Here is a 14,401-nt window from a genome sequence, read left to right on the forward strand (position 1 = left end):
ACAAAGCAACAGGGCCTGCCCTTTGGGAGTGGGACTGAAAGAGGGGAGATGTGGAGTAGGGAGTCTTGCTCATCATTGCAGGGTCAATGAACTATTTGGTTTACTTTGATGAAAGTGTAAGAGAATGGAATTACACATATGTGTGGGCACTTGCGTAATTCTTTAAGAATTATCGCATAATTTCTTTAAGAAATAGGTGGCGGGGCTGTCCTTCCATCAGGAAACCATTATAGCTGAGGAATTGAGAGTAGAGCTAATTACTAAGATTGTTCCCTTTGACTAAACAGACCAGAGTTGAATGAAAAAGAAAAAGAGAAAAAAAAAAAAAAAAAAAACAGATTGACTGAAATTTCACACGTCTCGAGGACAATATTTCATAGCTGTGTTTTTCCTTTTGATACTTATGTTCTATTGTCTTCCTTAGACACTTAAGTCCTAAGGAGAAGTCTCCTGAAATCTGTTAGATCTAGAAAGCCCTCCTTTCCCACCAAGAAAAGGGAGTCTTTAAGATAAAGTCTTTTTTTATATGGAAAATCAGGCATATATAGCAGAATATTTTCCCCGGATACTTGAATTGGTAATTTAAGAGCAAGTCAGGAGATAAAATGCCAAGAAGACAGAAAATTCTTCTTCTCAGCAACCCAAACATAAGAAAGAACAGAGGATCTGAAATGGACAGGCCTGGAACATCCACTGTACTATCTAAAATAGGTGGTAATTGTACATATGATATCATAGAGTTCTTTAGTAATCAAATAAGTAATGAATATAAAGTATAGTATTTAGCATACAGCAAACCTTAACATAGTGACATTTTTCTGCTATTATAAACTTTTCTCCCAAACCACATCCTTCTTAGTGTCTACAATCATGTAAATAGTATCTAATCATATCTATATATACTTATGTGCAGTTAGGTATATGCAAAATCATTTAATTATTATATTTTACTTTCAAGTAATTATATCTCTCCCTTCACATTAGATACATATTTTAAAGACAATAAGCAAAAATTTATTGTATAATTTTAAATAATAGGCACACAATTTCTACTAATTTATTTGAATATACACATTCAGAATTCCACTTAATCCTTACAATAGTTCATAAAGTGTGAGCTTGCATTCTGTCACTGTTACACATGAGAAGAATAAAGCCTAGAGTGGTTAGATAATTTGGCCAAGGTGTCACCACTAGAAGCTGGAAAAAATCAGACTCAAGGCATTTGAACCTAGATTTCTATCATGCCATATTGCAATGATCCTTAAAATGCCATGGAAAAGTTACTTTCATTGCTTTTATGTTTATTTTGATAAATGACTAAAGGAGGTCCATTACCTGTTTTAGTGTACACATCTACATTTAATTGATTATCAAATCATATGTATTTTCACTTTTGTGCAACTCTCTAATTCTTTCTCCATCACCTCATCCTTATTACCCTAGGCCAGGTTTCCCTTCATTGGCTCAAGCAGTTGTTATGGGCTAACGAGTCACCCAACCTTCATTTGTGCAGTCTCCAGTTGCTTCTCTATGCTGTAGTAAAGCTATCTAGCTTGAAACCCAGTCTATGCTTGTAACACTTCCCCATCGCTTCTGGGAAGAAGCCCTGACTATAACTGTCCCACCTTCAATGCAATCTCCATTAAAGTAGCAACCCTGCTAGCTTGCACAGGATGGTTTTAAGCAGTTTAGTTGTTCAGTAAATCTTTGAGGAAGGTGTTGAATGAACCTGGCTTCTAAGCCTCTTCACATTACTGCATCTGCTCATTCTTTCAGACTCATCTTTTTGCTACTCCTTCCCTTGAGCTTAAACTTTGACTGTAATTAATTTATGTAGATCCTGAAAATCACAAGGAAAGAATTAGTTATCAGAAACACAATGCTAAAAATAAGAAAGGTAAGCCCCAAGACCTAGGCAATCTCTTAATACTAGGACAGCTGAGGCTAGTGACCAGGCAGCTAGGAGGTCCAAAGAAAGAGGTACTTGGGAGCAAAACAAGAATGGGTGCAAAACAAACCAGAACAGACCCAAATCAACAGCTATCAGAACTGACTCTCAAGATCAAAGTAGTTTGTCATATCTTATCTTTAGTGACATTTATATTTCTCATATCTATTTTAACTTCTTTTGTACTTTTCTTATTTTGGGAGAACTATTCTGGAATAAATTAAATACTATAGTAATGTTTATTGTCATGTTCCAGAAATTCTGGAAACTAATGATATGAGTCCTGAGAATAACGGGCATTGCCTTCATGATTGTCACAGTCTAGTAGGAAGTAGGCACAGATCACCTCAATACAACAGAGCAAAGGCTGTACTTGATTTTATGATTGTTCAGTGAAGGAGAGGCACTTGGCCAAAGATACCAAGAAAGAAGCGGGGCCAAAGTACCATAGAAAGAAGTTCACCACAGTTTCTGTAAATGTCTGCTGATTTTTGTCTATGTCAACAAGACAACTAAATATCCAGACGTTTAGTCTGCATGTTTTCCAGCAGCGTGTGGAGATATTATGACATACTAACAGTTATATGAAACTTGTTTTAAAAGTTTACATTTGAATATAAACTCACTTTGCTTACATTCCTTGTCCTGACTAAAAGACAGAATGTTTTCCAAAGGTCAGAGTAGAATTCTTCACTTTGCTTGACAAGCTGAAAACCAAATTTTGAATGTCAAAGATAGTTTGAGTTTGTCTGTTGTCTAATGCCATTTCACTTACACTTTTTCTCACGAAATCCATTTTTCCCAACAAGAAAGCTCTATTTGAAATAAAGTCATGTGCAGGACTGTCATGATTGTCTGTTACACCAGGAGTCAGGTGCTTCTACTTCTTGCTGTTAGAATGTCTGTACCATTCTAAGAGGAGAAGAGGGGAATCATAGGAAACAGGGGTAAAAATCATGAGTAGAGCAATTAGTTATTTCATATTATTGCCCATATTCACTGTAAATTCCACCCAGGTATCTTCAGCAATATGCAGTAATATCAAATGGGAAGCTATTCAGAAATCACTGTTGTAGCTTTTAAGAATAGTAGTGTACCAAGGGTGGAGAGGTTGGGGTGGTGGAAGCACCTCACCCCAGGTGTAGGTGATAATGATATTGACTATATCAAATTATAAAATTTAAGAAAATAATTAAATGGACCCAAATCTGGTCTTCTTTTTATAATTAGCACAAGTTTTCATTCTAAACAAGATCAGTGGGCAAATGTTCCTCCCATCCATGTTAGAACACACCCTCTATGTTACTTCCACCACTACAGCCCGCTTCTTCCTGTTTATACCTTTCCTCTTTTAACCCACTGGACAAGGGCTGTTGTCACTGGAGCTATGATAAACTTTCCTCTCCTTATACTGTTTTCTTTAGAGTAGTGTGAATATTGATATCAGATGATGCAATACATAAATATTTAGGGGTGATAGCCCTCGGCTTTGCCATTAGAATACCTGTTTAAAAATTAGTTTGATGCCCACTTCTGCTTAAGAAACTGCTTCACAAAATTTGTTATTTTGGCAGGCTTTGTAGGGAGAACTGCCTTGTCAGGGAGGAGGATTCATTTCATGGTCAGGACTGCATGGTAATTAATGAGCAACTCATCCATCCTTAAGGAGCAGGTTTCTCTCTGGGCACAGCAATAGCATTTCTGAAAGCTTAGTTTGCTAGCTGACCTGATCTGAATATAAGCACAAGCTCTTTGAGAAAGTATGTGTAATTTCATAATAAATGGAATAAGAGAAATATACTCCTGAGTTCATCCTGAGGAAAGAAATATATTTTAGACTTAGTAAAACTTTGTTAAGTATATTTCAGGGAACTAAAAGAATTCCTATTGGAAGGGAAGTGATAAGGGAGAAAGGTAGGAAAAAAAAAGGAAGGAAAAATTGTAGAAAATTCTTCAGTTATTTTGTAGGAAAAAATGGACTGACTTGTATTATACTCGGATTTAAGAAGAAAAACAAACACAAATTTAAAATCCGCTTTTAGAAATGTGTGGTTGACTTCTTTCTAAATTAGTGAATGTTTATTTAAATAATTAAAATCTAACATGTAAAAAGCAGCATGTATTTAACAGGTATAAGCAGTAAAGTTTGTGTATTGATCCAGTAGAATGTACTATAATTTGAGAGGCAGTATTTCAATTTCAACACAGCTATTCTTTTGTGGCCACAGTATTCCAAGTATTTTTCCAGCCTCCATATATCTTTTTTTCAGACCAATACAAAATTTTATGTTCTTGTATGCTGAACCACTCCCAATCCTTTGATAGTGTAACAAATACATGAGTCACCAGGAAATAAAGGTTGACACTTGAGCAGAGAATCAATGGTTACTCTCTGTTAAGGTGTATCAACTATAGCAAAATAAATCCCATGAATTCAAAACCCCAAATATGGTGGAATCATAGCTGATTGTGTAGTTCAAGTCTTACATTACTTTGCACATATATATCTAAAGTTTATTGACATGAAATGATTTGGTCAAGGTAACACAGAGATTAAGAAGGAAAAGAACCTAATAGTTAAGACAAAGCTAGAATACTGGTTGTCTAAAATCTCCAGAACATCAATCACTTTATACTACAATTCTGTCAAAACTTCTGTACTTCTGATTCATTTGAGACAAAAATGGGTGTTCATAGTCTTTTTTTCTCTTTTTGAATATATAGTTGAACATTTTACAGTTAGAATGAGAATGGTGTTTATTTTAGATTTTAATCATATTGGATACTATAATGTGATAATAAGATTGAACCTACAAGTCACACTTAATACCCAAATTTTATATAGAATTGAGTTGTCAGTTAATGCAAACCTTATCTAAATTTCTCAGCATTTTAAGACAAGATATTTGCATGGACTCCTCAGGTCAGTGAGTTCTAGCCTACATAGACACAATGATCAAAGATTTTTTCCATATTTGTAACCAATTTAAATAGAAGTAATTTTTAAAAATATCATTAGATCTCCTGTCCATATTATTATAAAGTTTTTTAACAAAATGAGTTAAAAATCAGGAAAACAATTCCTTTGACAGAATATAGCTTTATTTTCTATTCAAAAAGCTTGGTCTCCAGAAATGCATGTGATTCATACAGAAAAACTTGGCACCCACGTTAGTGTTAGCTGCTCAATATCCAAACATTGCCATCACCACACCATTCTTCCTAAAACAACTTTAATTTAAACAGAATACACAAAGTAAACCCTACACAAACTTCCACACGACTTTATGCTCAGAGAGAAGGCTGGGCCCATTCCCAGGCCTGGTGTGAGCCCAGATTGGTCTAAACCAATTACATTACCTTTCTTCTCACCAGTGATTGATTTAGACAAGGCCATGGGAAATAAGACTTAAGAGGAAATCTGTTGGGAGTCTTCTGGGAGGCCTTCTCACTCTTAGAAGAGACACACAGGGCAGACCGAGGTTGCTTTTTCTTCCTTGGGATCTTGTTTTGCCTGCATGTGTTGCCTGCAGACCAAGCACCAGTCTAGAACTCATGATCTGGGCATGGACAAAACAGGAGGAGAAGGATGGAGATTCCTAATGATACCCTTGAATCTCTAAATTAGCTAGCTCTGTAACTACTGTTCTTTTAGACATCTTGTTATGTGAGATAAGAAATGTCCTTATAATTTAAGCCAGTTGCAGCTGGAGACATCCAAAATGCTAATGACTAAAATTACATTTGAAATGGCATCTCTCATCTGTGCCCTTCCTGGATACAAGGACCTGAGATAAGAGGTATGGCTAATCTTAGGCAAACTCCTTAAAGCCATAATAAAAAGAGATCAAAGAGCATTTTCTTAAAACCCCAAAGCCAGCACTGCTTGAGACATCAATGACTGAAGGAGCCCCATGTGAAATGACAGAAAGAGATCAGATGTTAGTCTCGAACATGTACTAGGGACTCGAGGTAAACAACAAGATAATCCAGCACAAGAGTGAAATCCAGAATTTGCGGTTGGGTGGTCCAACTAAGTCCCTCTATCCACTGGGCAGACAGCTAAACTGAATCATTCAGCCTCCCTGGAGGTTCAACTCAGTTGAGGAATGCAAGAAGGGGTGCAGGCCATTTTCAAACCAAGCTGTAAAAATATCCCAGGTGTGCTCCTCCAGGTGCCCCTCCCCTTTCAGATAGCTGAGTAGGAAATGACTTCAAGAGTAACTTGAGAAGTCACTAGTAGAAGGTGGATGAATGATTTCATGGAACCAAGGTCTCTCTTTTCCTACCAACCAGGAATATCCACAAAGAATGCTAACTAAACAAGATATTTTATTGTTTTACAACTGCTGCGTTTTGGAGGCTTATTTAATTGCTAATATTACCTGGTTAATTCAACGTACATACAGTTTTGATTGGAAGTGATATGACTACAGTGAATAAGTGGGTTAATGTCACCCAAGTTTATAAAAAAGGAAACTGAGAATCAGAAAATTCAGTATCTCACACAAAACACCCAGAAAGGAAAATGTGGACCTGGCCTAAGCAAAGGTTCTTGCACATCCTGCAAAAGGACAAGAAATAAATTCCATCTTGTTTCTAAGGCTTAAAAACCAGTATTGACCATATATCAGAAAAGATGAATCCTGTGTATACTAAATAGTTTTGATCATAGTGTTGTTACTAATTGGTTCCTAAATTCACTGCTTTTGGCTTTATATTAAGCTTTATTTTAATTTGGATTTGCAAGAATTATCACGTGATTGATGTCCACTAACATTTTGGTGATAATGAACTCTTTGTACATTGATTTGGAATACTGCTAACATGTTCCTTCTTCTTAGCCTATAATTTATCTTTTTAATGAATTCCTAATAGAATTTAACATTAGCTTTTCACAATATCAAAATTAAGCAGCCATGCCCTTCTTCCTTCAATTAAATAAATTTTTCTAACAAAAAATTAATAACTTTTTTGTTATAGGAAAGCAATTTGAAAATTACCCATAGAGCCAGGCTTTTCACTATTGAGACAAAGGTTACAGTACAAGTAAGCAAGGAGAAGGAGCTATAGTGATCTCTGTGGCAACAGATTAAAGTTGAAGGCAATGACATAAATAAATATTTATATTTACTTTATTACATAAACAGTAAACTCATATGTAGTTCAGGATGGTTACAAAATAACTATTTGTAGAACAGGCATAGACACAGATTCTACACACCAAGCTTTTAGCTGAGAGGGATTATAAGTAACAGGACCTGAACACATCTAGCCCTCAGATATGTTTCTAATACCATTCTCAAACATCCAGGACTCCTTGGATAAATGCTGATTCTTGGACAGGTCCTGGAAAGACACAAGATGAATATCTTGCAGTACTAGAAAGTAAGGAATTCTTTTTAAAAAGAGAGAAAAGCACCCAGAATAATACAGCATGTCAAAGCAACACAAGAGTCAACCGAAAGAGCTCCAAGTGGCTAAAGTTGAAATAATTTGAGCAACAAAATAGTACTGAATTATAAACCAAAGTAAAAGAAGAAATACCCAGAAGTGTCTGAGTCTTTATCAAAATAAATAAAAAATGAATGAATAAAATAGACAGATAGCCTGTGCTATCTGTAGATAGCACAATTCTAAGTAACCGAGAATTCTAAGTAACTCAGGTAGACTTCAGCCTCTAGGAGGAAGGGGATGGAGTCTAGTCGCCCACATCTTCAGTGCAAGTTGCTCACCGTGACTTCCCTCCAAAGTAACAGCAAGGAAGCAAGTAAAGAGTAAATCTCCAATGGAGAAACCCTGACTTAAGGTACACTGCTTTCAGGCAGGCGATCTGGTTCATATGAACAATGGTAAGCGCCCCTGATAGAATAAACCCGAGGTGATATGATGAAAATGATATTTTACATCTGTGTTATTCTTCCCTAAAATTTCGAACCCCAGTCATGGTTACATGAAGGAGAAACCAGATAATTCTCAATTAAGGGAAATTCTGCAAAATAGCTGACTAGCAGGCCTCAACACTGTCAAGGTAATCAAAAACTAGGAAAGTCCGAGAAACTGTCACAGCCTAAGGAGGCCTAAGGAAACATCACAACTAAATATAATGCAGTATCCTGGATGGACTCCTGGAATAGACAAAGGGCAAGAAGCTGTACTGGTGGCACATGCTTGTAATCCCAGTAACTCAGGAGGCTGAGGAAGGAAGATTGCAAGTTCAAGGCCAGTCCCAACACCTTAGTGAGAACCTAAGCAACTTAGCAAGACCCTGTCTCAAAATAAAACATAAATAGTTTTAGGGATGTAGCTCAGTGGTAAAGCACCCCTGGGTTCAATCCTCAGTACCACACACACACACACACAAAAAAAAAAAAAAAAAGGAAAAAGAAAGAGTACATGAGACAGAAACAGGAAATCTGAATACATTATGAACCTCATTTCATAACAATGTATCAATATTGCTTCATTAATTATAATGAATATACTAATGTAAGATATTAATAGGGGAAACTGGATATGGGTTATAAAGGAACTTTCTGTACCACCTGCAAATCATCTATAATCTAAAACTAAAACTGTTCTAAAACAAAATAGTTTTTATAAATCCCCATCTATTCCATCATCTAATAATAAACAAACATTTTAATGCAGACTTCATATTTTTTCTATGTATACTTTTATTTTTCAAGGTAGTTTCATACTGAACATAATTTTTCACTTAACTTTTAGCAAATGTATTTCCATGCATTATGATTCTACAACATAATTTGTGTTTACCTCACAGTAGTTCATCTCAGGGACACAACATACATTATTTAATCAACTATATTTTGGTATCTTTGTTCTTCCCTAATTCTGTTGAATTTATTGGGGGAGGAAGCAAGGGAAACCAAAAGAGTAAAAAAAGATGACATCATTCTGACATTAGTTTATTGGTGAGATGTGAGAACTAAGCCTATCCATTGCTACCAAAGGAAACACATGGGCTGAGAAAGAAAACACCCAGATACCACTCTAGCTTCACAAATAACTGAGTGTGACCTTGAAATCAATCTTTATAATGCCTAGTGTCCTTATTTATAAAACAGACTAAATAATTTATTCAATAGTGTCCATTTCTAAAATCTCTTATAGCATATTTTATAAAAAGATAATTTCTTAGAAAATTCGATATAAAGGATATGGCCAAATATGCTACTGTAATAAAGAGGCTGCAGAAAATGGATGACAGATACATTTCCTCTCTGCTATATACCCAAAAGTTTCTGATCATATGTCACTACTGGAATATATTTTATGAAATTATATGAAAATCTGACAGTTAGAATCAAAAGATGGAGAGATATTAGCATACGAATGTTGCAAAGACATTGTGTTCACCCGAACACAAGGAGTGACCGTCTAACAATTGAATAGTCTTCCTAGAAAAATTGCTGAGTTCTTAGATGTGGAAAATGTGGTTGCATGGGTGGATGCAGAACTGTCAAGGATATTACAAAGCTATTCCTGCACTCAGTAACAATTCAAATTGAATGGTCACCAAGGTCACTTTCAATTTTAAAACGCTAGAATTCTTCTGTAAACTTATTTATGACACCATCCTTTAGATTCTTGTCCTTAAGCATCATTCCTATTTCTGAGTTCTCTGCTGTCTCATTGGTTTCTTAACTGAAGAATCAATTCCACCAGAAAAAAAATAAAAGGCATCGATTTAGAGGATGAGTTCTTTAGCTTGTTTGTATGCATAGATGAGTACCTTTCTAAGCATCTAATGAAAAATTGGTCCTTTTGCTGTTAAGAAAGTGTGCATAAAACATCTCTCCAAATGATCTTCTCTATGAAGTCATTCCAAAGAGAAGGGAAACTATGAAAAGCAGGTCTCCAATTCACAAACTTCTGAATTTGTCCTCAAGATTTCTTCATATTTTTTCCACAACATAACTTGTGAGTGCCCCAGTAGGTAAAATAAATAAAGAAATAAAATACATACTCCAGATACACTTCCTAATGTTTGAAATTGATCTGATCTGAAGGCAAGAGTTTCTCACCTTCTCACTTTAAGGTGCTGAGGGAGACATTGTGGGAGGTTTTTTGTTTTGTTTTTCTTCGTTTTGTTTTGTTTTGTTTTCTATATGGTGAAGGAGACTCATTGCTTTCCACATGGACTATAGTGTGTTTACCTGTTTCCTACCTAGCTCTCTTTCTTAGGCAAAAATATCTGATGTGTTTGTTTCTTGAATCCACTTCCAGGAGAAAATGAACCTAAACTAGATAGCTTGCAACAGTTCGAAGGGTGGGATAACTGGGGAGAGGGGCTTGAAGCCAGCATTAAGAACTTTCTGTCCTTAAATCTCAAGAGTAGAGGAAGTGGGTGTATAAGAAACCACACACTGCCGGTAGATCTTCACTTTGCACACACACACACACACACACACACACACACACATACACACCCTGAAGCACAAGACGTTTCTATTGGCAAATGTCTCCTCTCCAACATCCAAAGGAAGGAAGGGATCCAGAAAGCCCCAAAGCAGCACCGGGGATAGATGGGGTCTCTGGCAGCCCCCAGCCGCAGTGAACTGGTGGAATAGTATTACTAGGAAATCCCTTGCATGCTTCGTGGGATGTTAAAATTGCAGCATCATCCTCTCTGCTCCTTTTTTTTTTTTTTTTTCCTTTTCTTTATTTTTGGCCAAAAGGCAGAATTTGAGGGCACAAGGAAACTGGTGGGGCAAGAAGTCTGCCTCCTGAAGCCCTGGAGCGCCCTCCCTCCACGCCCCACTCCTGCCTAGGTTCTAACTGCCCCTGTTCCAATGGTCCAGCAGCACCTTCACCCATTTCCTCTTCCACTCACTCCAGCTGGGAAGGAAGAGGGAAAACAAAACTCTAAAAATAACTGTCAGCATCTTAGAAAAAGAAAAGCTTAGCTGCCCCCCCTCCCCATCTACTCCCGCCCTTCTCTTCTCCCTCTCCCCGCCCCCCACGGGGCACATGTCTGCTTCTTACAACACCGAGGCACATGGTTCCAGTTAGGCACCGAACCCCATCAGGACAGAGAGGAAATCCACATCTGTGGGACGCTCCGCACAGAACCACCTCCAGCGAGGGAGGCCGGGGGACTGCAGCACCGAGATGAAGGGCTAGACCGAGGGAACGCTGCTCATGCGGTGAGAGGCAGCGCGGGAGGCTGCGAGGCCGCGGGGAGGCCGGGGAGGGGGTGGGCCCCGCCGCGCCCCCGCAGCGCCCGCCGCCCGCCCCCAAGCGCGCTGTCGATATTTGCCCGCCTTGCTGCAACTTGCTGCAGTGTTTGAAAGAGTAGTAGGAGCGCATGGAGGTGGGGCCGGGGAAAGACCAGGCGGAGCGGTTGGGGGGTGAGCGCGGAGGGGTGGGGAGGCGACGGCGGTGGGGAGGGGGTTGGCCCCAGGGGATGGGATGGGATGGGGGAGAGCAGGATAGCCCGGCGCTTACACGTGTCACATGTGCTTTTTAAGACGGCCGGGAGTGCCTGCGAGCTGGATCTGTTGGAGGATGCTGCGGCAGGTGCTTCGCAGAGGGCTCCAGTCGTTCTGCCACAGGCTGGGCTTGTGCGTGAGCCGGCACCCGGTCTTTTTCCTCACCGTGCCCGCAGTCCTGACCATCACCTTCGGCCTCAGCGCGCTCAACCGCTTCCAGCCCGAGGGCGACCTGGAGCGCCTGGTCGCTCCCAGCCACAGCCTGGCCAAGATCGAGCGCAGCCTGGCCAGCAGCCTTTTCCCCCTGGACCAGTCCAAAAGCCAGCTCTATTCGGACTTACACACCCCTGGGAGGTATGGTAGGGTGATCCTCCTCTCCCCACCCGGGGACAATATTTTGCTTCAGGCAGAGGGGATCCTGCAGACCCACCGAGCCGTGCTGGAAATGAAGGTGAACCACAAGGGCTATAATTATACTTTTTCCCATCTGTGTGTGTTGAGAAATCAGGATAAGAAATGCGTGCTGGATGATATTATTTCAGTGCTAGAGGATCTCAGGCAGGCTGCCGTCTCCAATAAGACAACAGCCAGGGTGCAAGTGAGGTATCCCAACACTAAATTAAAGGTATGCTCCTCCTGCATGCTTCTGCCAATTAAAGAGGCAGCACTTCATTTCTTGCCCTAAACAAGCAAAGAAAATGCAGAGGTCTCATCCTTAAGACTCAGAAGCGGATGCTTCTTTCATTTCGGGGTGGTGGTGGGGGAGATGGGCAACTGAGAGAAGAAAACAGGCAATGAATGGTACAACTAGATACAAGAAATTCAAAGCCAAATCAAACAAATGCCAAAAAAAAAAAAAAAAAAGAAAAAAAAAAAGTTTCTGAGACCCTGCAATTACATCTTTGTTCAGGGTTAATAAATCAGTGAATGGAAGGGGGCGGGGGTATCCTGAACAATTGGGGGATTTCTTTTCATTATGGGGCTCAATGTATTTCTTATTACTGATTACACATCCACCTGGTACCATATCCACCTAATGACATCTTCAGCCTGGCTTGATTTTGACATGTAGGGAGTTGGTATTTTGGTGCCCTGTGAGCCTGTGTCTGAGAGCGGTGGGTTATGGATGTAGTAAGGCTTCCAGGAATTGTGTGTGCGTGTGTGTGTGTTTGCACAGCAAAAGAAGCAGAAAATTTCTACATATATAAAATAAGGATGTGCACCTAACTGATGCCTTATTTACTGAGTCCTGCTGTATTCTTTTTCCTTAAAAAAAAAAATCTAAACCAAAGGATGGTTATTGTAATGACCCTATAACAAATGGAAAGGAAAAATTCCACAATCAGCAAAAATTACAAAAAATGATTATTTCAGCATTAAATATATTGTGTTGTTTGGACTCTCAATTCAAATTTTGTTGCTCAAATGAGATTTCTAAACTCATTCTACACTGTCAGGACTGAACTGCTGCAGGCAATGAGGCATGCAGTCTCCAGGTGACTGAAGTTTCAGGGACAAATGTGACTTCCAAAGGAGTCACTGCACCATTTGTATGCTTGACCCTGTGCATGCTCAGAAGATGCACAATCAAGAAGTCCCAAGACAGGTGTTTCCCAAGAGAAAGGAATGTTCTTTCTGCTAATGTGCATGAGGATGTATGTGTGCTTTCATGGAGAAAATAGAATAGAAAGGCCCCCCAGCTTCAATAAATGAAGAGCCTAACACAGAAAATCATTAATATACCTGTTAATTTGTTTAATATAGTCAGCATCAGTGTACAGTTAAAAATAACTCTCAGGATTTTGGAGTGAAAAATGCCCTCCTTTTTCTGAATAAAGGAGGGCTTAGTACACTTAGGGATTCCTCAGGAAACCTCATAACCTGCCTCCTTTCAACATGGTATCTTGTTTGAAGGATCCAGGGGATGAGAAGGATCTCAGTTTTACAAAGCTGAGCAGTCCCTTGAGGTTCAGTGAAACTGGGTAAATCATTCATTTGCTTTAAATCTAAGTAGGAGGCTTGCCTACTTCATACTTATTGATGGGAGCATGATGAGTATGTGTGGTTGGGCAGCATGCTTTTCCTTTCCTGAAACCTTTGCCATCACCATTATTGCTTGCTAAAGAAAGGATGTGGTGGAGAGGTAATTTTCCCAGTCTATAGTCTTTTAACAGAGTTCTTTCTTATGCCAGTCATCTGGAGTAAAGAAAGATTTGCAACTGTGCCATATTTAAATTTCAATTTGTCTTTCCTATTGAGTCAATTTTACAGTTTATTAACATGCATTATTAATAGGGTCTCAATTGCCTCTATTAAGCAGTTCTCTCCAGGTGAAAGGGCTTTGACCAATTAGCAACGATGGACATTTTATCTGGTAGTATCATTTTGACATTTACAATGCAAAACCCCTGGGGTAGTTATTTTATTCATTTAGTAATCATTGGTTGTCCTCATATGATTTATATTATGTGCTCTTCAAGGCACATGAGATAAACTTAGGGTAAGAAAAGCAAGCTTCTTTCTTTTGGGGGTTTAAAAGTAGTAGATGCCAGCTTCCTCACCCAGAGTTACATGCTAGCAGAGACTCTACAATCATTGGGTGCACCACTGAGCTCACATGATAGATAATAGGCCCATTATAGGTGTCCCACCTAAACTTTTTGATTGATTGGTTGCTTAGTATACATACTGATGGGAACAAGTGGATAATCATAAAGGAATGGATAATTGATTACAAAGGCTAATGTAGTAATAGTACAGTTAGTTTATTAACCATCAAATGAACAGAAGGATTATACAAGGACTAAAATCCTTATTATTTTGTATTCTAATATCAGTGTTTCCTCAGATGTTAGTGTTTCTAATATCTGTGTCTGCATGTCATTAGTGGGAGTCCTTAAGCTATGTTTGGGTAAATGAGCCCTTTGAGATCTTCTGAGAGCAATGGACTCTCACAAGACCAGATAGTCTCACTCATGCTCATGCAATATAAAAC

General features: G+C 38.8%; 1 protein-coding gene across 3 annotated transcripts in view; it reads left to right on the top strand.

Moving 5' to 3' along the window:
- Nucleotides 1-11,431: 11,431 nt before the first annotated feature.
- Ptchd4 (patched domain containing 4) overlaps nucleotides 11,432-14,401 on the top strand; it is a 187,186-nt gene continuing 184,216 nt past the window's right edge. For all 3 annotated transcript variants that reach the window (XM_047558935.1, XM_047558937.1, XM_047558936.1), the window contains exon 1: nucleotides 11,432-11,857. In XM_047558935.1, coding sequence (XP_047414891.1) covers nucleotides 11,432-11,857 — 426 coding nt within the window. The remainder of the gene's footprint in view (nucleotides 11,858-14,401) is intronic.

The sequence above is a fragment of the Sciurus carolinensis genome, chromosome 7, assembly GCF_902686445.1.
Source record: "Sciurus carolinensis chromosome 7, mSciCar1.2, whole genome shotgun sequence".
In the NCBI taxonomy this organism is placed as follows: domain Eukaryota; kingdom Metazoa; phylum Chordata; class Mammalia; order Rodentia; family Sciuridae; genus Sciurus; species Sciurus carolinensis.